Below are 24,123 nucleotides of genomic sequence, written 5' to 3' on the forward strand. Positions count from 1 at the left end.
TTTACATAAGCTCTCTACAGTTCGCCTCTGGCCAATCCAGTCCTATAGGACTTCAAATTTAAATCTCTGTACTCTACATTCTGCAAGTTTAGTCGAATATATCTTCTCTTGCCCAGTTATCTTAACCAGTCAGAGCTTAGTAAAAATAAACGCAAGTTCCTATTTCTTTACAGATTTACTATATTTGTCACAAGGAGTTTTTGCAATTGTAGTGATCATTTACTGAGGAGGTTGCTAAATTTAGCAGATAAAATATAAGGACATACTCACACTAAAAAAAAAAAAAAAAAATTTATTCTATTCATTGTCCAGCCAAAACTTAAATTTAAATAGGTTTCCTGCATTTTATCTGGCAACCGTATTTACTGAGCATTTATATTTTTTCAGGTACAACGTCTGAGATACATTCAAATCCTCAAAATAACACTGAGGGTGGCACCACTATCATCTCCATTTTCAAATGGGGCAACAGAATGCAAAAGGCTATGTTCTCTCCCTGGGTCATAGCCCACCTGCCATTGGCAGTGCCGGGATCCCAAAGCAGCCTGGCTCTTCCGGCCTGGTCCAGTGCTCAGAGGCATGCCCACAGGCAGGATGTGCTCAAGGAATGCTCCCTATTTCACCACCATTCCTTTAAAACCTACAGAAAGCATAGTCTATTTTTCTAATGGGCAATCATCAAAATATAGTAGCTGTAAGGGAACCTGAAGATGTGGTGAGGATGGTTAAGAATGTTTTATTTAAAACTTTCATGTTTTGGAACTATTGTAAAATATCCATAGTAAATATTTCCTTTTTTAAAGCTTGCATTTCTCTCAGAGATAAATGGATGTGATCCAGTTTCAGAAAGTCTTAGGAGGTGACTCGGTGCAAACATCAAGGGCACAGACGTTGAAGTCAGATGGGAGTGGGCTTAGATTCTGGTTCCGCCATCTCCTGGCCGTCCTGACGTGGGCAGGTTACCTGGGCACCCTTCCCACTGGCAGTTTGATGGCCTGCAAGATATGAAAGCAGCAGTCTCCGTCTGAGGGCTTTGTAAGGGCTTAGTGCAGAAGCAGGTGAGGGAGCGTTACCCACCCTTTACATATGGGAACCTGGGGCTCACAGTGACTCACCCCAGGACACGCCGCAAACTGGGGGTGCAGGTGCTCCCAGAGAAGAAAGAAACAACAGGCTGGGTGGGAACCAAGAGCTCAGGCTCAGGGAGGGACAGACTGGGGGAGCCCTCAGCCTCACCCCCCAGGCCCCAACATGCACCCCATCCCCGTAACAGCAGCAACCAAAGAACCTCATCCTACTTTATTGCAAGGATTTCCCTCCTCTGCATTTCTTTAGTGGCTCCTCCCAGGGAATTCAGGACTCATGACTTGAACCAGCAGGACTCATGAACTGTAACTGCAGCCACCCACTCCTGACTGCTTTCTCGGGATCAGAAATGCCACACTGGGATTGTGTCACTGGGCAACACCATCCCAGGAGTCCCTGCACCTTCAATCAAAAAGACAATGGGAGAAAGAGCCTGATCCTAACCTGGAAGCATGATCATCACTCCACACTCAAATTCTTTACATTGTTTTTTTTTTTTTTAATGTTGAAATCACTTTAAAATCTTGATAAAGAGAAGTGACGCCTCTGAGATGTTTCTGTGACACTGTTTCTGCAGTGTCTGGAGGTACCAGATGCTCTCACTGCCTTTCCGGGAAACCGTGCGGCCCACAGGCAGCCACCTCTCACCAGTGAGGCTTCCTTGTGTCTCCAGGGCCCCTGAGCTGGTAGCCATTCATCATACTTGGTTTTGATTCAAAACATACAGTCATCGCATAGGGTTATAAATTCTATATCTTGGGGGATAGCTGGTAGGAGTTCTTATCAGTTAAAAAAAAATTCTGAGAATATACTAGACATATGACAAATAAAACCTGTATTTCTTTTAAAATTCAGGCACTTTAGGCGGGGTGCAGTGATGCCTGTAATCCCAGAACTTTGGGAGGCTGAGACAGGCAGATGACTTGACCCCAGCAGTTTAAGACCAGCTGGATAACATGGTGAAAATCCATCTCTACAAAAAAATACAAAAATTAGCCAGGTGCAGTGGCTCACATGTGTAATCCCAACACTTTGGGAGACCAAGGCAGGAGGACCACTTGAGTTCAGGAGTTTAAGACCAGCCAAGGCAACATGACGAAACCTCGTCTCTAAAAAATACAAAAATTAGCCAGGCGCAGTGGCATGTGCCTATAGTCCCAGCTACTCGGGGGACTAAGGCAGCAGAACTGCCTGAGCCCAGGAGGTAGAGGTTGCAGTGAGCTACTGCACCACTGCACTCCAGCCTGGGTGACAGGAGTGAAACCCTGTCTCAAAAAAGAAAAAAGAGCTGGGTGCAGTGACACATGCCTGTAGTCCCAGCTACTTGGGAGGCTGAGGAGGGAGGATTGCTTGAGCCCAAAAGGTTGAGGCTGCAGTGAGCCGTGATCATGCCACTGTACTCCAGCCTGGGCAACAGAGTGAGACACTGTCTCAAAAAAAAAAAAAAAAGAAAAGAAAAAAACAGGCAGGTTTGTTGGATGTAGGGATATTTTTATGCACTATAAATCATGTTGTTATAAAACTTTCAGGAAAAACACACAAATAAATTATCAATGATTACAACTACAATGAATGCACAAGATTGTACCTAGAAACTCTATACCCCCAATTCCTCTTTTGGGGGCCACTTTATGAAACAAATCACCCCCAAACGTACTGGCTTACGACAATGAGTTACTCTACAGTCCCACTGGCCAGGCTCCAGTGGGCAGCCTCACTCACGATGTCTTGTGTGCATGGTCAGTTGGTGGTTGGGGCTGATGTCATCTTACCGGGCTGGATATCCATGGGGTCCTCCTTTACTCCTAGCCAGGTGCTCAGCTGGGATGACTGAGGCTGGCCCCTTTTTTAGCCCTTTCCATGTGGCCTCTTCATGCCACCAGCTTGGACTTCCTCACTACATGGTGATCTCAGAGATGTCTGCATTTGTTACATGGTGACTGTAAGAGAGAAGCCAAGAAACCAAAACCTTTTAGACCATAACCATCCCACTACAACCAAACACCAGAGAAAAGACTGTGGCTCCAACTCTAACCCCATCAGCAAAGAGGAGTGGAAAGCTAGACAGACCCCCTCAGCCTGCTGCAGGAGACGCCACCCTGAACAACATGATGGTGTCAGAGAAGGTACGGCGGGGAGCAGACAGTCATCCCTGCAGGACAGCAACGAGCTCTCTCAACAGAGCATCAGCAGAGGCCACCTGGGAGCCCGAACACCTACACTACCCACCCCATCCACCACCCAGGGGATAATCAGCACTGCCCTCTCCCCACTGGGGTTGTCAAGGTTGAGTAAGAACTGGGACATTCGTCACCTTCCAGTGGTAAGATGCCTCCACTCCACAGTGCCAGTGGAGGCCACGTGAGGAGCACCTCCTCCCAAGCCAGGGTGGTGGCAGCAGAGGCCACTATAATAGAAGATTTAAATAAGCTCCAGATCATAGCCTAACCCCCAAAACGCCCATGTTTCAAGAAAAAAGAAAAAATCATTCATCATTCCAAGAACCAAGAAAAGCTCAATTTGAACGAGATAAGACAATCAACGGTTGCCAACACTGAGGTGACACAGATGTTGGAATAATCTGACAAAGACTCTGCAGGGGCCATCAGAAAAATCCTCTAACAGGTGATTACGAACAGGCAAAAAAAACCATGAAAAATAGAAAACTCAGCAAAGAAGCAGAAAATGTAAAGAAGAATGAAAGGGAAATTTTAAAACTGAAAAATACAGTAACCAAAGCAAAAACTCATTGAATGGACTCAAAAGCACAGTGGAGAGGACAGAGGAAACCATCTGTGAACCCGAAGATAGAACAACAGAAATTGCCCAACTGAACAACAGAGAGAAAACAGGTTTTTAAATAATATATTAATACAGCCTCAGGGACCTCTGGGATTATAACAAAAGATCTAATATCAGTGTCATTGGAGTTCTGGAAAGGGAAGAGAAAGAGGGCAGGGCTGAAAAAGTATGTGAAGAAATAATGGGTGAAAATTTCCCAAGTTTGGCAAAAGAAGCCAAGAGAACCTCAAACAGAATAAACCTAAAGAAATCCATGCCAAGATAGATCACAGGCAAACTTCCAAAAATGAAAGACAAATAAATCAAGGAGAGAGAAAACACACCTTACTTACATTGGGGAAAAAGCAATTCAAATAACAGCAGATTTCGTAAGAGAAATCAGATTTCATCATGAGAAATCTTGACAGAAGGAAGAAAGCACCACAGTATATCAGGGGCTAAAAGGAAAAAACGCTGTCAACCCCAAATTCTATATCCCGCAAAAATACTCTGCAGGACTGAAAAACAAGACTTCAGATGCAGGAAAACTAAGGGAACATGTCACCAACACACCTACTCTAAAAGACTGTCCAAAAAATGCTCTTGAAACAGAAGAAATTAATCAAAGAGAGAATAATGGAACATCAGGAAGGAAAAAACAACAAATGAAAAAGAGAAAATGTGGGTAAGTATAACATATTTTCCTTCTCTTGAATTTCTAGAAACAAGTGTACAGTTCCTTAAAGCTGGGGTCCCCAAAACCCCAGGCAGTGGGCTGGTTGGTACTTGTCCGTGGCCTGTTAGGAATCCCAGGCAGAGTAGGAGGTGAGCAGTGAATGAGCATTACTCTCTGAGCTCCGCCTCCTGTCACATCAGCCACAGCATTAGTTCTCATAGGAGCGCAAACCCTACTGTGAACTGCACATGCCAGGGATCTAGGTTGTGGGCTCCTTATGAGAATCTAATGCCTGATGATCTGAAGTGGAAGGGTTTCACCCTGAAACCATACCCCCAGTACCCATCACCCATCCCCCAGCCCCACTCTGTCAACCCTCCCAACCCCTCATTGAAAAAATGGTCTTCCACTAAACTGGTTCCTGGTGCCAAAATGGTTGGGGACTGCTGCCTTAAAGGGTCCAAGTAGGCTCATTCTCACCCAGCAGTCTGCCTGCTGCAGGGCTCATTTATGAGGCCAATTATTTATCCAAGGCTCATTGAAGAGGCCAATTACTCGTCTGAAGCTTCTCAGACTGTGGTCACCGCACCACCAGCATCAGCATCTCCTTGCCATGCTTGCTTAAAATGCTATATCGTGGGCTGCTCACCAAACCTACTGAACCAGAATTTATACAGGTGGTCACAGAACTCTGGGTGTAAACATGGGCTTCTTACATACACTAAGGTTTCAAAAGTCCTAAGATGTCAGTTGACCTTTAGTTAACAAAGGGTCAAACTCAGTCACTCAGTGTTAACTTAGGAGAAAAATGAGAACAAACTGTTTTCACAGATTCCTGGCTCTTGGCAATCCAGTCGTCCAAGACTGGAATACATTTCAAGGTTAAAAGAGTAATCAATGCCCCACCTGCAGTCAAGGTTACACACCCATGCACGATGGCAGGTTGTCCCAGAAGTGTCGGCTGGAGTCTAGGCCACCACAGAGTCGTCTGTCATTCATGTGTGCCTGCGTTTCTTACTCTCTGAAATGGGGGCAGTCTTTCCAAACTCGGGGTCAAGGCGAACAGCAAAAGAGGTGTGCCGTGCACAGGCGTGTAAAAGATTAGCTTTTACCTAAAGTGCATGTTTACGCTCTCCTTAAAGAGGGCCGTCGTATCGCCCTTTTTTCTTTGAAATGTAACGTCTGTCTCTGTATTCTTCACACAGAATCCTAGAAAACCAGGCATGATAGTTAAAATTAAATGTACGCCTTAATTTACCCAGCCTTTTCTGCAGAGTACTGATGAAGGGCAGTCCCTGGTGTCAGCGGAGGCAGGAAGAGGCGGGGAAGAGCCCAGGACCCACCACAGAGCTAACCAGGGCGATGTGCGTTCCACCAGCTAGAGCGCAAATCCTTCGCCCTGTGCCTAGGACTGCCCCTCCAGGTACGCCTCCAAGTCCCCTCCGCCCACGATGTCTCTCCACGTTCCCTCCTGGAGATGCAGCCTTAGGTCCTGCCCCTCCCGCAGAATGGTTCAGGGTGACGCGCAGCTACAGTGTTGCAGGACCCGCGCACGCACTCCCTCTAACTAGAGAGGAGAAGTCTGCAAACTGTCATTATTAAAAGGAGAAGGCTGAATCTGGGAGTAAACGCCTTAAAGATGCGGCAACGGGAAGAAGGAGTTCAAACTATTGAAAAATTTGTCCACCAGCCAACTCGCGCTGGCGCCGCCTAGGTGATACCAGTGCCCGGGCAATGGGTTCGCCTGCCTCCCTGGCCGAGAAAGGGCTGTGCCCCAAAGCCCTGTCCTGTGCCCATGACAAGTGCGTCCCGGCCAGGCCCTAGCCCTTCCCAGGGACCGTGACAGGGCTCGCAAGGCGCAGCAGGGTGGCTGCCCCAGCTGGGAGCGCACGTGGTGCGAGGCAGGCGGGTTCCTCCTCACTGAAGTCATGGACTTGGCTCGCTGCGGAGGGGCCGGCGCGCGAACGTCGCTTGAGCCAAAAAAGAAAAAGTGCACACAATGTGTTTCTTGTTAGGGTCTGCAAGCCGGGCCTCGGGTTTTGCTTTTGGTGCCACATTATAATATTAAGATGCAGTTTGATTCCGGACAAGCCCGCCCTTGTCGCTGGCTGGGGTGGATTCCCACGGGTGCTGGTGGGCAGAGGGGGGCGGCCTGGGTGCTGCGCTGTGGCGCGGAGGCGCAAAGCGGATGGAGGGGGGTCCCTACATGACCTAGGCTCCCTGCGGTGGCCGGACCCCAAGACTCGCGCCTCAGGGCGGCGCAGACTCGGCGACGCCAGCGCTGCTCCCGCCAGCTCGCAGGCGGCCCAAGATTGTTTTCCAAGACCTTATCTCTCGCTCAAGTTAATTTTCTTTTTTAATGTGGGGACCGGAATAAAAGACACAGGAAAATCCTTTGTGAAAACTAAACGCAGCCACAAATCGGGGCACTTCACAGCACTTGTAACAAAATATTTGCAGTGCCCGTAGTTAAATCGGCCCCTCCGCCAAACTTCCCAAACTTTGCTTTCTTTGAACCAAGCTGAAAAGTGATCTCCCTAAAAGGGGATCAGAAGTTTGCACGCAATTGGATTTAGCACGGAGTTCTACCTGGTGCTCTAGAGAGCTCTGGGCACACAGGACGGTGCGGGAATCCTGGAAGGAATTACGGCCCGAATGGTGGCAGGGCAGGGGAGGAGCCACTGTTAAGCCGTGGTAGTCGTTGAAACGCTTTGTTAATGCCGTTTATTAGCTGTGTGCGACAAGAAGTTTAAGAGGTTAGGCAGGTCTTCAAAAATATCCAAAAAGAGAAAAATAAACATTCCCTCGTTTGCTTTTTGTGGCTTTGCTCATTTTCTTCCCCTGGAGTGGCCCTTCATCTAAGCCTGTTTTAAACCCAAAATCGGTTATCTGGTTTCAGGGTAAGGGCTCCCTCTTGCCAAGGTATTAAATAAACAAGTAAAGCAAAAACTTGAATCCTTATGTAATCCAGATGCCGTTTCCTCGAAAACCACAACAAATGCTGCTAAACCAGATAACAGGACCGGGAACATTCGGCCCCCCAACCCCCACCCCACAACACACAGCCTCCGCCCCCAGCTTTAGAGCCAGCAGAGGACATTTATGTTCAGGAACTCCTCTCCAAGGCAGACGATAAATAATTGCTACTAACACTCTCAACTGCAGATGAGCACCCTTGAGGGATCCGGATGCCATAAACTGTCCGGGAATGTTGGCATCTGGTTCTTAAAGCCAGGACCCAGGAGGCGTCTGCGTCTGCAAGCTGACTTGGAAGTTTCTGGCCTCTTGATGTTCTCAGGCGAAAATGGTGCATTAGAAAGGGGATTGGTCTGGCCCGCGCTTTGTAGTGGTAATGAGGGCGCGAATCGCGCTAGGGTCTGCGCGCGCGAGGCTCCGCTGAGGACGAGGGCTGGGGCTGCACATCTTCCCGGCTCCCCCAGGGCAGAGAAAGGGACTGTTCTGGAAAAAAAAAAATTAATGGTTTATGCGCAACCTCCCAGGGTTCCGAGGAGTTAGGCAGTAGGACGGTGTGGAGGCGGGGGTGGGGTCTTTCAGTCTTTCAAAGGTATTTTTAGGAGTCCAGCATCAAAGCCATCCGGCGAGAAACTGAAATCATCCAAAGGAATAAATAAATCTCGCCATGCGCTAAGACAGTGACCTTCTCCCCATCCACCCTTCTCTCGCGCCAGCCCCACCCCGAACGCCTCGGTTGCAAAAACAAAATAAAGCAAAACCTTTTGCTTTGGCAACCTCTAAGCCATATTATGCCTCCTTTTGCAAAAGGAAGATTTCTTTCTTCTCCCTCTCCCGGCATTTTTCCTTCGTCCTCTCTTCCTCCCCTCACCCCGCCCTCCCTCAACCCTTTTCTTTTCTTCTCGGTCCTCCTTCCTTCCCCAAATCACTCGAAACTTAAGACGTGCAGCGGCTGCAGGTGCGCGCGGGCCGGCGGCCGGGCCGGGGCGAGCCTGGGACTGCCGGGCCTCGCAGGCATTGATCAGCTGGGCGCGCGCGCTGAGTGACGGCGCGGTTGCCATGGCAGCCGCCTGAGCGGCGCCGCGAGGACAAGGCTGCAGGGCGGCGTGAATGGGCGGCGTCACGCGCCTGGCGCCAGAGAGTCTGCTCCGGGGCTCCGGCTCCGGCCCCGCCGCGGCCTGGCCCGCGCGCCGCCGCCGCCGCCGCCGCTGCCAATTCATCACCTGTCAGGGATCACTCGCGGGGTCACGGGCGGAATGGACACAGCTGTGAGAACAAAACCCGGGAAAGAAAGGCGAGCGCTCCCCATTGCGCCAGATGTGCAGGGAGGACCTTGAGACGCGCCCCCCGCCCCCGCAGGCTCCTCCCGCCCCCCGGCGCATCACGCGGGGGTGGCAAAGGCGGCCTGGCCAGCGTTCGAGCTCCCCGCCCGGAGCTGCTTCTGATTACCGCAAGGGGCCCGGACGCGAGAGCCGCCGCGGGGCCTGCCTTAGAGGCGGAGTGAGTGAGCCCTGGAGCCAGGCTGGGGGACCTTACGGGCAGGTCTGTCGCTGCCACGGGGTGGGGGCGTCCCGGTGCGGAGTCGAGGGGGACCGCACCAACACCTACCAGCGGAAGCCCTGCACACCTTCCCACCGTCCGCGGATCTAGCCCGCCCTCCAGCTGGGGCCGTTTGAACTTTGGAGGCCTCAAATGCAAACCCACCTAAGCCACCAATTGACAGATTTTGACGTGCCTTTAAAACCACCTCGAAAATGCTGCAACACGATTTTCCCCCACGAAAGCAATTTTTAAGGTGATTTCATATTGGGCGTGCTGAAACAGACACATTAGTAACTTAGGCCTTGTTTAAATCATTAACTTTAACAGCTTCGTAATCCCCTTTAAATGATCTTTAAATGAATGTAAAACTGGGTAGCGTGCCAATAGAATCGAATTCAACACAGCCAGGCAGACTGGACTCTGACATGGCAGCTAAAGAAACACCAGAAAACTTTCACCATATTTAGCCATTTTACTACATCAGGGTACAAAAATGATCATGGGAGAAGGCACTGCCTTAATCAACTTTGCAAAGTGTAAAGTGAAACCGCACAATGCTCATTACCGCCCAGCCCAGAGCCTGGCTGTGGGGATAATGAGGCTGGCACGGATGTTAACATACGGTGTCCTTGGAAAAAGCTAGGAATGCGTCAGTATCGAAGAGCTGCAATGTCCAAGAATCATAAGTAATAATTTGAGAATCCCAAAGATGTTTGTTTACATTGGCTATTATTGTAAAATAGTCAAAGTATAACATCATGAACCAAAATAGTGTCAAAACAAAATCTGTTCCACTGTGGCACGTATGTGACAGAAACACATGCACACAAAGTACATCAAAAGGCTCGAACTGTGGGAGGACTCGGATAGTAAATCACTTCCAGACTTAATATCAGAAGAGATACGGTGCGTTCAACGCTGTCAGGGACAGAGTCGCAGGCAGCATTGCCGGGCCTTGGGAAGGCCCTCGGCAAATTTCTGGCTGGACAGGAAACCATTCACCTCCTTCCTCCAAACTGAGGGGGGTTGATTTCAGGAAGGTGATCTCCACCTCAGCGCCACCCACTCTGCTTCCCTGGAGAGGCGTCCTGGGGCGCACAGCTGTCACGTGACAGCCAGAGACCGCTGGCCCCACCAGCTGATAAATTAATCATTAAGTGAAGGAAAAAACAGTTTCCCCATTATTGAGCTTTTCTTTCAGCCTCTAGGCCTGCCCCTTCCTCTTTCTGAAATGCAGAGGAGGTAGAGATTGAGGCAGAAAGTAAATAAGATTTGAATATTGCCTTTCCTGGGGTTTTCTAGTTCATTGTTTTCTGGAGAAAATATTTTCAAAACAAGAAAGTGACATACTGTGATCAGGACAGAATTCTAGATAAGCTAGAATTATGTGAGAATTAGCAAGGTATTTGAGTAAATAGCTGCAAACTTTTTAAAATTTAGACTGAGTTCTTAAACATTCTCAGCCAAAACAAAACAAAACCTTGAACCTGTATTCAGCACTAGTGCTGAAAAGATTCCAAACCTCATATATGACAGAGTATTTTTTTTTCTTAGTGTGAAGATGTTAATCAATGGCTAGGGCCACCTATCTGTCACAAAGCTTTGAAACTCCTCTAGGTGTTGGAATGTGACACCAGAAATCACAATTCTTGCATAATTAATCACATTACTTTGCCACCTACACTGAAGGGCACAGACCGGCAGCCTTTCAAGGGCAGTGTATGTAAATGTAGTTTCAAAATGCAAATTCTCCTAATTATTTCCGATTAATACTATCATTATAATAGCCCTGCCTCCTTCTTGAAAAGGAACCCTGAAAGCGCCCTGTGAGAGCTCCTTAGCGACCGGCGAGGTTGGGCATGGCTTCCAATAAGTACTCATTTTCCTGAGTTTACAGTAATGCCTCCCGCGCTGCTCCGGGTTGCAAAAACCCACACTAAGCCTGTCGTCGAATGCATGCGTGGGTGGTTTGTTTGTGTTAACATAACTTTTCCTTATCTGAAGAGACGAACTCACTCTACAAACGTGACTCTTCAGTGACAACCTAATTTGCGTTTTCACTTTCTTCTGAAATGTTATCTTTCCTCACGCTCTCCCTCCGATGGGTTGCAGTGAACTGTGGCTTCCCCCTGCGGTGCTGAACTCGCCCGTGTAGCCGTGATTTTAGGGCTGCCAACAGCTCCAAGGTGTGCAAGGCTTGGTCTGGGAACACCCCCAGGGCAAGGGTCCTGCCGCGCGTTTGGAATTAGAATTAAGAATGCACATTTAGGCGCCCAGGGTCTGCCCCCTCCCCCTTCCTTCTTCCCCTCCCCCATCTTCCCTCCTCTCCCTCCTCCTCCTCCCCCCCTCCTTCCTCCTCCTCCCGCCTCCCGCCTCCCCGCTCCCGGTTCCCCGCTCCCCGCCCCCCGCCCGCCTCGCGCTTACTGTACTGTACTCTATTTACCACCCCAGCTGGGCTCGCGTCCCGCCCACCCCGCGGGGATTGGCTGCGAACGCGGAAGAACCGAGCCCACGCCCCGCGCCCGCGCTTGCCAATGAAAGCGCCCGCTCGGCTTGATGGACGCGCTTCCTTCCACCAATGGGGACGAAGGGAAGCCCGAGCGTGTGGCCCCGGCGAGTGCGGATAAAAGCCGCCCCGCCGGGCTCGGGCTTCATTCTGAGCCGAGCCCAGTGCCAAGCGCAGCTAGCTCAGCAGGCGGCGGCGGCGGCCTGAGCTTCAGGGCAGCCAGCTCCCTCCCGGTCTCGCCTTCCCTCGCGGTCAGCATGAAAGCCTTCAGTCCCGTGAGGTCCGTTAGGAAAAACAGCCTGTCGGACCACAGCCTGGGCATCTCCCGGAGCAAAACCCCGGTGGACGACCCGATGAGCCTGCTGTACAACATGAACGACTGCTACTCCAAGCTCAAGGAGCTGGTGCCCAGCATCCCCCAGAACAAGAAGGTGAGCAAGATGGAAATCCTGCAGCACGTCATCGACTACATCTTGGACCTGCAGATCGCCCTGGACTCGCATCCCACTATTGTCAGCCTCCATCACCAGAGACCCGGGCAGAACCAGGCGTCCAGGACGCCGCTGACCACCCTCAACACGGACATCAGCATCCTGTCCTTGCAGGTAAGACCTGCTCCGGGGCCCCCGCCCCGCCGCCGCACACTCCCGCGGTCGCCTGGGTTGTCACTAGGAGATACGTAGCCCAGACGGTGACTTTCGCATGAGCTATTTAACTTTATTTTCATAAGAATCTGCCGTAGATTGAGCTGTGCGTGAAATTGCTAGTAAGTTCTGACATGTTAATGCGTCTGTTTTTGAATCTGAATTGTTACCATAAACGTGTTTAATGGAACTTGCTGGTCTGTGGACTACTTCAAAAAAACAAAACAAAACAAAACAAAAACCCTTTCTACTTAACATTGTCTTAACCTCGTACTCTTTATCCTCTTTCTCTCCAGGCTTCTGAATTCCCTTCTGAGTTAATGTCAAATGACAGCAAAGCACTGTGTGGCTGAATAAGCGGTGAGTGTTTGCTTGTGCCACCCGTGGGTAAACTGCCCTTCTGTGTGTGTGTGCGTGCGCGCATGTGTTTTTGCTTGTGTATCTGTAAAATGTCTGATTTGGTAAATGCATGCTTACTTCGCGGTGTTACCCGTACTACATTGTCTCACTAGACATGAAGGAGCTTGTAGTTCTGGGTACTCGAGATCACAGAACATTTTCCTTTAAAAGGAAATGATGCCAATAACTTACTACGAAGGCGGCCGAGGAACGTGTGTATTGGCTTTGTAGCAAATGTAATGCCCTGGCTCTTCCTACGATTCCTCTGGTACTACTATGAGGTACTAACCTCCACTGTAATTAATCTTATCGCCACAAATTCCACAGTGATCCTGCTTCCCTAAAACTATAGTCCTCTGGGATTCTCTGGGCTAGTTGAGGATTGCTACCCTGTGCCTTAGACCCTGTGATGTGGGATCCCAGACTTCCCTATCTGTTAACTAAAGGGCTGTTTTCAATCAAATAATTGTTACAAGAAGCAGACTGGCGCCTGTAGCACTGCTGTTGGAGATCCAAATAGGAGATTGGGTTGGGAAATTTTTCCCTTGAGTCTCTGCTATTTTAATGTTTAATTTGCGCTGTCGAGGCGAGTGTGTGTGTTGCATCTGGACGCCAGGGTTTGCCCAATCTTTGAGTGTTTGGTTAAATGTTCAAACTGTGGCTTCCTCCCGGCGCCAGTCTGCCCGCCTCTGCCCTTAGGTTACATTCTCTTAAACATGCCTTTCTCTCCCAATCTTTTGCAGGTGTTCATGACTTCTTTTTTTTTCTTTGCACAACAACAACAACAAATCCACAGAATCTTTTAAGTGCTGAACTTTTCAACCATTTCACAAGGAGGACAAGTTGAACGGACCTTTTTGAAAAGAAAAAAAAAAATGGAAGGAAAACTAAGAATGATCATCTTCCCAGGGTGTTCTCTCACCTGGACTGAGATATTCGTTATTTATGAAAAAGACTTTTAAATGCCCTTTCTGCAGTTGGAAGGTTTTCTTTATATACTATTCCCACCATGGGGAGCGAAAACGTTAAAATCACAAGGAATTGCCCAATCTAAGCAGACTTTGCCTTTTTTCAAAGGTGGAGCGTGAATACCAGAAGGATCCAGTATTCAGTCACTTAAATGAAGTCTTTTGGTCAGAAATTACCTTTTTGACACAAGCCTACTGAATGCTGTGTATATATTTATATATAAATATATCTATTGAGTGAAACCTTGTGAACTCTTTAATTAGAGTTTTCTTGTATAGTGGCAGAGATGTCTATTTCTGCTTTAAAAAGTGTAATGATGTACTTATTCATGCTAAACTTTTTATAAAAGTTTAGTTGTAAACTTAACCCTTTTATACAAAATAAATCAAGTGTGTTTATTGAATGGTGATTGCCTGCTTTATTTCAGAGGACCAGTGCTTTGATTTTTATTATGCTATGTTATAACTGAACCCAAATAAATACAAGTTCAAATTTATGTAGACTGTATAAGATTATAATAAAACATGTCTGAAGTCAGTACCTGAATTCCGAGTGGTTTTTAAGATCTCTCTGGCACTCACTCGCTCTTTTCTCTCTCTCTCCCTCGCACCCCGACACACATTTTCTTTATCCCCTTCTCCCTCATCTCCCCACCAGCATCGCCGAAGCCTTTACTTGTGTACAGAGAATCTCCTTATCAGATGTGTGGTAAGGCAGAGTGCTGAGTTGACAGGGACTGGGGAGGCTCTGAGCACAGAAATGCCTCTGAGTCCTGAAGGGAAAGCTTGGTTCTGTGCCTTAGGGCTGAGTTTAAAGCCAAGAATGAGTTGTGGTTGTGAGTCTGGGAGTGTGGAAGGACTACCTGTGTGAGTGGGCGTTAAGACGCTTCTCCGGAGTAAATGAAAGTTAATCAGGAGAAGGAAAGAGGCTGTACAGAATTCAGAACATGATTTCAGATTTAAGGGAAGGCAGAAACACCCGAGGGTTACTATTTGCCCAGGGAACTAAGCTGTCACCTGGCCCCAGGCTCCTGATGCCTCCTTGGCTTCGCCTTCGTCCACACCTTTAGCCCCCCCCCCAACCCCACCCACCCCCAGGCCTCCGGAGACGGGGCTGGGCCAGACGCATTTTCCCGGACTTTTCAATCGCCCTCAGCCTTGACGGCCGCCCTGGACTGGAAGGAAGAGGCAGCGGGCAGAAGCCCTTCCAAGCCAGAGACCGCGGGCGGCCACGTGCTCCGGACCGGTCTGCGTTTTCGGTCCCAGGGCGCGAGGTGGGCTGACAGGCTCTGGAAGGCGGGTCCCAGGTGGACGCGAACCCGGGGAGGAAGGGGTCCGGGTGGGGCAGCAGCTCACCTGGGGCTCACCTGGGGCCGAGCAGGTGTTCGGGCGACGCCACCGAGGAATCCGCGCGTCTCCCCGCCCTGACCCCGATCGGCCCCCGCGGGCGCTGCCGCTGGAGGAGGGCGGGGGCTGTGGAGCCGCGGCCGCCCGGATCGCCCTGCGGACCCGTGCCGGGGACGGGGCTCTGCCGGGGCCAGCGCGGGGCCGTCGTGTGGTTGATCATCACACCTGGAGGGCGCTCTGAGGGCCGTGGGGGCGGCTCCCCGCCCCAGGCGACCCGGGGACCTGTCCCCCAGGTCCCCGCCACCTGTCGCCAGCCGCGGCCCTGGCCGACCCCTGCGCGGCGGGGAGGGAAGCGCGCGCTGGTCCCAACCCGACCCCGGCCTCGCCTCCGGGAGGGGCGCAGACGCCGGCCCCACGCTCGCCCCCCAGTCACAGGGACCCGCGCGTAGTCCGCTCGGACGGCCCTGGGGAGCGTCCCCGGACGGAAGCAGTGCGGGCGGGACCGTGGGGCGACCCGGGCCCTGCCGAGCCCCTGCCGAGCCCCTGCCGGGCAAGGCTGGCGACGTTGGCCCCGGGACCTCGGGTAGCCGCCGCCGAGGCGCAGCGGCCCCTCTCGGAGGCGACTTCCCGCGGCGCCCGACGCGCTACCCGTCTCCGGCCGTGGAGCCCGGGCGCCACCTGCTGGCCAGTGCGAGGACGGCGGCTCGCGCGTGCGGCCTGGTGGGCCTGGGGCCTGGGCACTGGGAACCGGAGGAGCAATCCGTGGGAGGAGGTCCTGGGAGAAAACGCCGGGGAGTGCGGCCTTTCCAAATGAGTGCTGCTCCAGCGTGTTTACAGCCGTTTCCACGTGTGGATCTCATGTCATCTTTACTACTGCATAGCATAGACAGGATCCCCTTTTGCAAATTAGTACCTGCTGCCAACCTCTAAGCTAGGTGCTGTCCCAGAGATTTTTTAAAAGATCAGACAGGATCCTGGCCTCTAAGAGACTATGCTTGGATTGTGGGGATAAATGAATTGTGAAGTCACATGAAAGTCAGAATGCTTTCCCTTCTCTTTCCTGGAGGTTTTGTTTAATTTTGTTTTAATTTTTCTGAACTGCTTAATAACTATTAACCAAGAACCCCAGTGTCAGTTAAAGCAGTGGGAGGTGGCAGTCGGCCTCCTTTTCTTATTCCAAATCCTAATGAGAATCGATCACATTTCCTCCATTCATTAGGATGTGGCTGTAGGCCTCTGTTGTAATAGATACTGTTTCTCAATTTTTGGAAGAGCCCTTCAATTGCTAGGCTTGTTGGAAGGAGTTTTTTTTTTTAGAATTTTAAATCATAATTTGTGAGTCAACTTGGTAAAATACTTTTGACTGCATTTACTGAGTATTTTTCTCTGGTGGATTACACTGATGTTTCTGATGCTGAACTAGCCATGCATTTCTGAAATAACTCCTACGTGAACATCATGTATCATTACTTTTTATATCCACCGTGGATTCTGTTAGCCAATATTTTATTTGAGATTTTTGAAAATGAAATGGAACTGTGATTTACTTTCTTGTATTGTCTGTAACTGGTTTTTGAATCAAGATCACACTAACCTCAAACAACAAATGTGCAGGTCAGTTTACATTTAATTTTAGCTTTCAAAACCATGGTTACATCCTTGAAGGTAGGCTAACATGTAGTCTGTCTATTTCAGAGGTGAGCAGTGAGTAGACAACAGCACGCAACCAGGCAGTGGACAGATGAACTCAGTCCAGCGCTTTTTCAGGAACATAAAAGGGACTTTCAAGTAGAGGGTGAAGATGTAGGACTCTAATAGAAAATAATATTCTTGTCAATAAGGAGCTGCTTTATAGAGTTTTTAAAATCCACAGCTAATAATTTATGTGGCTCTCTGCAGGGCAGGTGCAGAGCCATCCCAATCCCTTCAGAATGCTTTCCCTTCTCTTTCCTGGAGGTTTTGTTTAATTTTGTTTTAATTTTTCTTTAATTTTTGACATCCCACACATCCTTCCAATTTTTGATGCATTCTGCTACTGGAAAAGGGGCTTCAGATTTTGAGTATCTTTCTGGATGCTGATCCTGTCTAAGTGTTGGATGTTTTTCTATTTCATCGTAAAGATAATTTGAAGGCCAGAGGCGGTGGCTCACGCCTGTAATCCCAGCACTTTGGGAGGCCAAGGTGGGTGTATCACTTGAGCCCTGGAGTTCAAGACCAGCCTGAGAAACATGGCAAAAACCCGTCTCTACTAAAAATACAAAAGTTAATTGGGTGGGGTAGTGCACGCCTATAGTCCCAGCTACTCAGGAGGCTGAGGTGGGAGGATCTTTGAGCCCAGGAGGTCAAGCCTGCAGTGAGCCATGATTGTGCCACTGCACTGCAGCCTGAGTGACAGAGCGAGACCCTGTCTCAGAAAATTAATTAATTAAATTAAAGATAATTTGAGTCAGAGGCAGCATAAGTTGAGAAGCTCAACAACATGTGTTTTGTTTATTGCTGACTAAAGTAGGCACTGTGAGGAGCACCGCCTGAGACTGTAAGGCAGGAAGGAGATTTTCCAGAGGCCCTGAAGGAAGATGCAGTAGAAAGTGGGAAGAGCGTGCACACATTTGTGGCAGTCCTGAATGAGGGCACCAATCCCAGTAAACTAGGGCATTGGCCAAACAGGAATTACAGAAAAGTTTTTACAACCCTGTGAAGCAGGGCATTGAAACTGATACTACCACCCAGGACCCTGGAAGGCCTGAAATCTCAGTTATAGATTAGAAAAAAATAATACTCACTAGCTCAGGAAGATCATAAGGAAGCTTGTGTGTGAGCCTGAGCTCAAGAGGGAAATGAAAATCTCCTCTGAAAATTTTTACCCATAAACATGCCCTTATGGGCAATGGAGATTCAAATATGTACTACCCACTTGGTTTGAGAAATTTTGATGCTGAGAAATTAACACAAATGGGTTTCTGGCTGGTGATACCCCTAGAGTGCTTGGAAGTGGTACATGCAAAGCTTCTCTGGAGAGAAAATTTCTCAATACAGACTACACAGAATGCATTTCTGAAATAACTCCTCATTCTCACATTTTCATGGTTGGGTGAAAGGCAGTTTATAATTCAAATATTTTAAAAACACTGAAAACAATTTACCATGAGAGAATCAGTAGCTAAAATGAAGAGAAAGATTAGAAACAAAAGATCTAAAATGTCTATAAAGTAAGCACAACTAAGATGATTAAAGAAATTTAAAAATTAAGCAAGAACATAAAAAATCACAATATACAGTATTATATATAAACGAATGGGCAGATTTGAAAATGAACAACATCAAAGTGCTCGCATATGGTTATTGAAGTTGAAAACTCAATGGTGTATAAAACCCAGATTAAAAACTACTGGAGAGAGAATTAATGAACTGGAAGATGAACCTGAAGAAATTACACAGAATGAGCACAGAGAGATAAAGATAAGATAAATATGAACTCAAGGTAAGAGACAGAAAGGATAGAGAGAGAAACTCCAACAAGTATGGCAGACTGTACCAACTGGTTGTGGCAGTAGAAGGGAATCTGTCACAGTAAACATTCAAGCAACTTAAATGTTAGACATATCTTAAAGGCTGTTAGTCAAGCTAATATTCTGCACATATACATGTTTTGTTTTGTTTCAGACAGGGTCTCTCTGTCACCCAGGCTGGAGTGCAGTGGCATTGATCACGGCTCACTGAAGCCTCAACCTCCCTGGGCTCAGTTGACCCTCCCACCTCAGCCTCCTAAGTAGCTGGGACTACAAGTGTGCACCACCACGCCTGATTAACTTTTTCTTTCTTTTTTTTTTTTTTAGAGGCAGGGTCTCACCATGTTACCCAGGTGGTCTCAAACTCCTGGGCTCAAGCAATCCTCCTGCCTTGGCCTCCCAAAATGCCGGGATTACAGGTATAAGTCACTGCACCCAGCCCACATATACATGTTTTAAAAATTAAGACAAAAAAATCCAACACAATTAGAAATAGGAAAACAGTAGCAATAGAGTTCACAGATAAAGTAATCAACAGCCTATAAGCATTCAAAAAGATGGTCAATTTCACCCATAATAAGACAAATGCAAATGAAAAACTATATAACAATTCTCACCCAGCAAATGGGCAAAAATCCAAAAGTTTGGCAATATACCCTGTTGACAAGACTGTGGGGGAAACAATCTTGTATATTGTTGATGATAAAATACTCTGACCCCTGTGCAGAGGAATGTGGTGATATCTAGCAAAATTGCATATGCATTTACTCTTTAACTCAGCTTTCTCACTCCTAGAAATCTATCCCAAAATTACATTGCAAAAGTATGTAATACTATATGCACCAGGTTAATAGATTTGGCATTGTTTTTAATAGCAAGTGACTAGAAACAACCCCAATTTGGGACTGTTTGGAATACTAATACATGGTGAATACTAATACATAGTATACTAATACATGGTGAATACTAATACATAGTATACTAATACATGGTGAATACTAATACATAGTATACTAATACATGGTGAATACTAATACATAGTATACTAATACATGGTGAATACTAATACATAGTATACTAATACATGGTGAATACTAATACATAGTATACTAATACATGGTGACGTACTGTAAAGAGGAGATCTTTATATACTGATATGGGCTTTCCAGAACAAAGCATCAAATGAAGAATGCCTAATGCAGAACAGTGTATATGGTGTGCTAGCTTTTCTATGAGAAGGAAAGTGTAATAGTAACACACAGATTCATATTTGTTTATATTTTCAGAGAAATAAAGTGGAAGAAAAAACTAAAATAAATAAAAATGGTTATTGATGGCAGAGGCTAGAATAGAGTAGGGGAAGCAATGTTAGAAAGGGAGTATTGTATTAACTGTAGTATTTCTGGATGTACATTCCATGTCAATCTTTCATTTAATGGGTTTACTAAACTTTGACGATCATTGTCTAAATCAACTACTCCTTTAGTTATCACATTACAGTGAATACATTCGTCATTAGAAATTGCAACATGGTGGCCAGGTGTGGTGGCTCACGCCTGTAATCCTAACACTTTGGCAGGCTGAGGTGGATGGATTGCCTGAGCTCTGAGTTCAAGAGCAGCCTGGGCAACACGGTAAAACCCTGTCTCTAATAAAATACAAAAAAAAATTAGCCCCCAGGCATGGCGGTGTGAGCCTGTAATCGCAGCTACTCAGAAGGCTGAGACAGGAGAATCACTTGAACCCAGGAGGCAGAGGTTGCAGTGAGCTGAGATCGCACCATTGCACTCCCACCTGGGCAACAGAGAACGACTCCATGACTTTCTAACTCTTTCAATTATGGTTCTCTGAAATCCAGCTCATACTGGAAAGTCAGGAAAATGCTTACTTATTTCTCTTTAATTCTCCATTTTTACAATTACATTGTATTAAATGTGGTATTTCTGAACGCATATTGTCATATGGTTTTGACTTTGAGATATGTAAGTGCTTTTTACAAATTAACTTTTACAAACAATATGTAAGTAGGAAAAAATGACAACAAATGGGCCTAATTATGTCTCAAGTTAGTAACATGCACACAGAGGAAAAATGACCCCAGCTGACCTTCGACAGTTTCACTGTACATTCGCAGTGAATCTATTCTAAGGACAAAAAGAACTGCAAAGAAGTCATAAACTTCATTTAGTAGTCACATCACTAGTAATAATATTGGTATTGTTACTTTTGAACTATTATATGTATATTGTAGGATAAGCAAAGAAGTAATTATACTAATGTCATTAGGAACCAAGATTTTCAATGTAAGAGAAATGAAACATAAGTATAATGTTCAAGAAGTAAAAGCTCTGAAATCTTATATTTGAACTGAAAATATCAACTTAAATGTATTTTTCTTCTTTTTAAAAAATTTTTTTATAGCTTTCCACTGAAAATGCCAGAAGCAATGACATCCAGGTGATAATAAGCACCCGCTTACACCAATTTGTACCATCCAATACCACTCACCACTAAAAGGAACCAGAGTTTTTTGGAGAAATGGCTGATTCCCGATCTAGGACAGGAAGTAAAACTAAAAATAAAGAGGAGACAAAAATAAAGCAAAAACGCTTTGGATACCAATGGAGGTTTCTAGGGCACCAGCACATTCTAAAAATGGAGAATTAAAGAGAAATAATTCAGCACTTTCCTGCCTTTCCAGCACGAGCTGGATTTCAGATAACCACGACCGAAAGAGTTAGAAAGTCGCCATGTTGAATCCCTAACGATGAGTGTAGTCACTGTAACGTGGTAACTAAAGTTGTAATTGATTTAGACCATGATCGTCAAAATTTAGTAAACTCAGAAAGTGTAAGGTTGACAGGATATTTTGTAATGAAATAATCAGGCTGTTAATAAAGAAATGATCACCTGAACCCACTGATCAATCTCTAAAAAACAATCAACTGGCCATGAGGTACCTCCTGATGGGACATGATCGACATCAGCGACACTTCCTATGAAGTATTCTTAGGGAAGAGAAATGAGTAAAAATTCAGTCTGGGGTAACATCAATCCCTGAGACCTAACTTCTTGTCTATGGGAAACAGGAGAGAGCAAGCGAAATGGGATCGCAGGAAGCCTTCAGATAAACCCGGAACAGGGTATTCTACAACAACCTGCCCAACCTTCCCAAGAAGCCGACGACGAAGCAGCAGAGGCCAAGCACTGAAAACACTTAAAATACCATCACCAAATGCAATGAATGGGATTTGTCTGGATCCTGAAACTCTAAAGGGACTTTTTTTTTTTTTTTTTTTTTTTAGATTGCTGGGGAAATTTGAGTGAGGGGTGGGTATTATATAATATTAAAGATTTTGTTTCATTATGTGTCAAATTGGTATTTTTGAGATGCATACTGAAGTTTGTAAGGAGAAATGACATACTATATAATGTTTGCTTTAAAATCCTCCAGAAAAAGAAAAAGGGAGTAGGGCTGGATGAGACAGATATAGTGAAATGCCGCCACTGTCACCGCTGAGTGACAGGCACATAGGTGTCCTCCGTTCACTCCTTTTGCATATGTTTGGGAATGTTTGTGACAAGTAAGTTAGAAAAATAGGCCGGGCGCGGTGGCTCACGCCTGTAATCCCAGCACTTTGGGAGGCCGAGGCGGGCGGATCACAAGGTCAGGAGATCGAGACCACGGTGAAACCCCGTCTCTACTAAAAATACAAAAAATTAGCCGGGCGCGGTGGCGGGCGCCTGTAGTCCCAGCTACTCGGGAGGCTGAGGCAGGAGAATGGCGTGAACCCGGGAGGCGGAGCTTGCAGTGAGCCGAGATCGCGCCACTGCACTCCAGCCTGGGCTGGGCCACAGAGCGAGACTCCGTCTCAAAAAAAAAAAAAAAAAAGAAAGAAAAATAACCCAGTCCTCTGTCTACTGGAACACAGAGATACCCCCACTGCCCAACTCTCTGAAAAGGCCCCGGCCTCCTGACACCCTGCTTGGCACCCTCGTTCACTTCCTCAAGATTGACCTTGACTGAGACAGCAGTTGAACTCCCCACCCTTCTGGCTCTGAACTACTTTCACACCTACTGAGGTGCTGCATCGCTATGACAGGGGCGCCTAGCATGGATCTTAGCATTTGGCAGCAAAGAAAAGTGGCCGAGGCCTAGGAATGTCCTGGCTTCCCTTCCTGTTCTGCCCGCTGCCATTATAAGTAGAATGGCGTGCGTATTTCCACGTATATGATTATGCCACCTCTTGGAATGTGGTCTTAGTTTTAAGTAATTCTCCACCTAGGGACAACGCTTTTAACTTTTATTTTACAAACATAATCTTCTAAATAAGTTTCATCAGTTCTGAGAGAAAGTTCTTAAACACACAATTCTTCAATATTTGATGTTTCAAAATCCTGTGGAAGCAAGTCAGGCAGAGAAAAGGGCAAGGCCATTCTTAATGTTGTAATTTTACCCGAGTTCGCCAAAGCCTACCAGGGGAGGGAAAAAAAAGACTCCTAAAAAATGTCAACTGAAACTTTAATTGCCTGAAGTAAAATATTTTAAAGAGTGAAATTTTCAAGTTTAAATTTAATCCAAACCAGTTAAGTTGATCCAATCTAAAAATATCTTGACTGGGAAGGAAATTTTTGGACAAGTTTGTCAAGTCCTGGCTTTGTACCTGACGATGACTTTTAGGGAATCGTCCCCAAACAAGTAGATGCCCTTGAGTGCTCTCCCTGCAAACCGCGTTTGCTGCAGGGGCAATGCCAACTCACGCAGGCCAAGGGGTAAAAAGCAGGACTCTTCCTGCTAATTATTTTTGTTGTATAATCAATTGTCTACAGGAACAAAACATCCACCCCAGCGAGCTGCTCCTGCAAAAACAAGGGGACCCCTCTTCCGATGGGAAGTCTCTGATGTGTCGATGCAGTTACATTGATGTAGTAATTTATTCGGCAAAGATGCATGGAACTGCGCCAGGCGTGGTTCTAGGTGCTGCAGACACTGGGATGAAACAGCCGGGATCCCTGCCCCTAGGGAACTTGCATTCCAGCAATGGGAGACAGACCATGAGTGTGTCTCGTATGCATTCGAAGACAAATAAAGCAGGGAAAGAGGAGACAGATCCTAGGTGACCAGCTATGAAGTATGAAGGTGTTGTCTTCCGTCCTCAACCTCCGGTTGCCGGGACCCTGCCGAGCTCAGCTGAGTCGGTGTTAGCATGGCCCGTGGGGGGCGTGAGAGAGCAGCTGCAGGGGGGCGGCGGGAGGAGGGAGCGGCCGTAGCCCGTGTGCTTCCCAGGAGGCTTCCCGTCCACCTGGGGGTCTCAGCAACCCCGCCCAGCACCTCTTCACCCTGGCCTCCCTGTGGCTGCGCCTGAATCCAGACTGCGCTTTTCCCCACTCTCAGAGGACAAGCCTGATTGATGCCCCCGTCCCGGAGCCTGCGGCCCCTGCATGGAGGCTCTGCGTCCTGGGCACGGGGACCCTCCTCCAGCTTCTGAGCTTCAGTCATTCCCGCCTTTCCCCTCTGCTCCCTCATCCTAGCGGGGATGCTGCCTGCGGCACTGCCTCGGTGACAGCTTGGAGTGCTGTTTGTTCAGCCCCGCAGTTAACACATGCTAGCTAGTTAACAAACTTACTCTCTGTGAGAGTTCGGGGGGTTTCTGTCTCCTGACAGGGCCCTGACTGGTACCCCAGGCTCCAT

The 24,123-nt window shown here is 47.5% G+C and overlaps 2 protein-coding genes across 2 annotated transcripts; one reads left to right on the top strand and one right to left on the bottom strand.

The window, feature by feature from the left end:
* Positions 1 to 276: 276 nt before the first annotated feature.
* On the bottom strand, positions 277 to 23,931 carry LOC112427512 (collagen alpha-1(I) chain-like). The gene is made up of 9 exons (XM_071076105.1): positions 23,821 to 23,931; positions 23,603 to 23,734; positions 23,096 to 23,169; positions 15,605 to 15,662; positions 14,932 to 15,545; positions 7,695 to 8,002; positions 7,133 to 7,274; positions 5,470 to 5,752; positions 277 to 3,026 (listed from the first exon to the last, which is right to left on the bottom strand). Exons 1-6 carry the CDS (start codon positions 23,929 to 23,931, stop codon positions 7,699 to 7,701), a joined length of 1,293 nt encoding a protein of 430 aa, XP_070932206.1. The 3' UTR covers positions 277 to 3,026; positions 5,470 to 5,752; positions 7,133 to 7,274; positions 7,695 to 7,698.
* On the top strand, positions 11,707 to 14,113 carry LOC105486524 (inhibitor of DNA binding 2). Its single transcript, XM_011749440.2, has 3 exons — positions 11,707 to 12,169; positions 12,505 to 12,568; positions 13,351 to 14,113. Exons 1-2 carry the CDS (start codon positions 11,822 to 11,824, stop codon positions 12,559 to 12,561), a joined length of 405 nt encoding a protein of 134 aa, XP_011747742.2. The 5' UTR covers positions 11,707 to 11,821; the 3' UTR covers positions 12,562 to 12,568; positions 13,351 to 14,113.
* Positions 23,932 to 24,123: the final 192 nt, after the last annotated feature.

Source organism: Macaca nemestrina, chromosome 13 (genome assembly GCF_043159975.1).
Source record: "Macaca nemestrina isolate mMacNem1 chromosome 13, mMacNem.hap1, whole genome shotgun sequence".
Lineage (NCBI taxonomy): Eukaryota > Metazoa > Chordata > Mammalia > Primates > Cercopithecidae > Macaca > Macaca nemestrina.

Bases quoted from the DNA above. Each gene is read 5' to 3' on its own strand.
- LOC105486524 (XM_011749440.2), top strand. From the start codon at position 11,822: ATGAAAGCCTTCAGTCCCGTGAGGTCCGTTAGGAAAAACAGCCTGTCG. The intron at 12,170-12,504 runs GTAAGACCTGCT...CTTTCTCTCCAG, and splicing joins TCAGCATCCTGTCCTTGCAG to GCTTCTGAATTCCCTTCTGA.
- LOC112427512 (XM_071076105.1), bottom strand. From the start codon at position 23,931: ATGACTGAAGCTCAGAAGCTGGAGGAGGGTCCCCGTGCCCAGGACGCA. The intron at 15,663-23,095 runs GTACAAAGCCAG...TCCGGTTCCCAG, and splicing joins TCCCTAAAAGTCATCGTCAG to TGCCCAGGCCCCAGGCCCAC. The intron at 8,003-14,931 runs GTGAGCTGCTGC...TTTTTTTTCCAG, and splicing joins CGGCCCCAGGTGAGCCCCAG to AACAGTCCCTTTCTCTGCCC.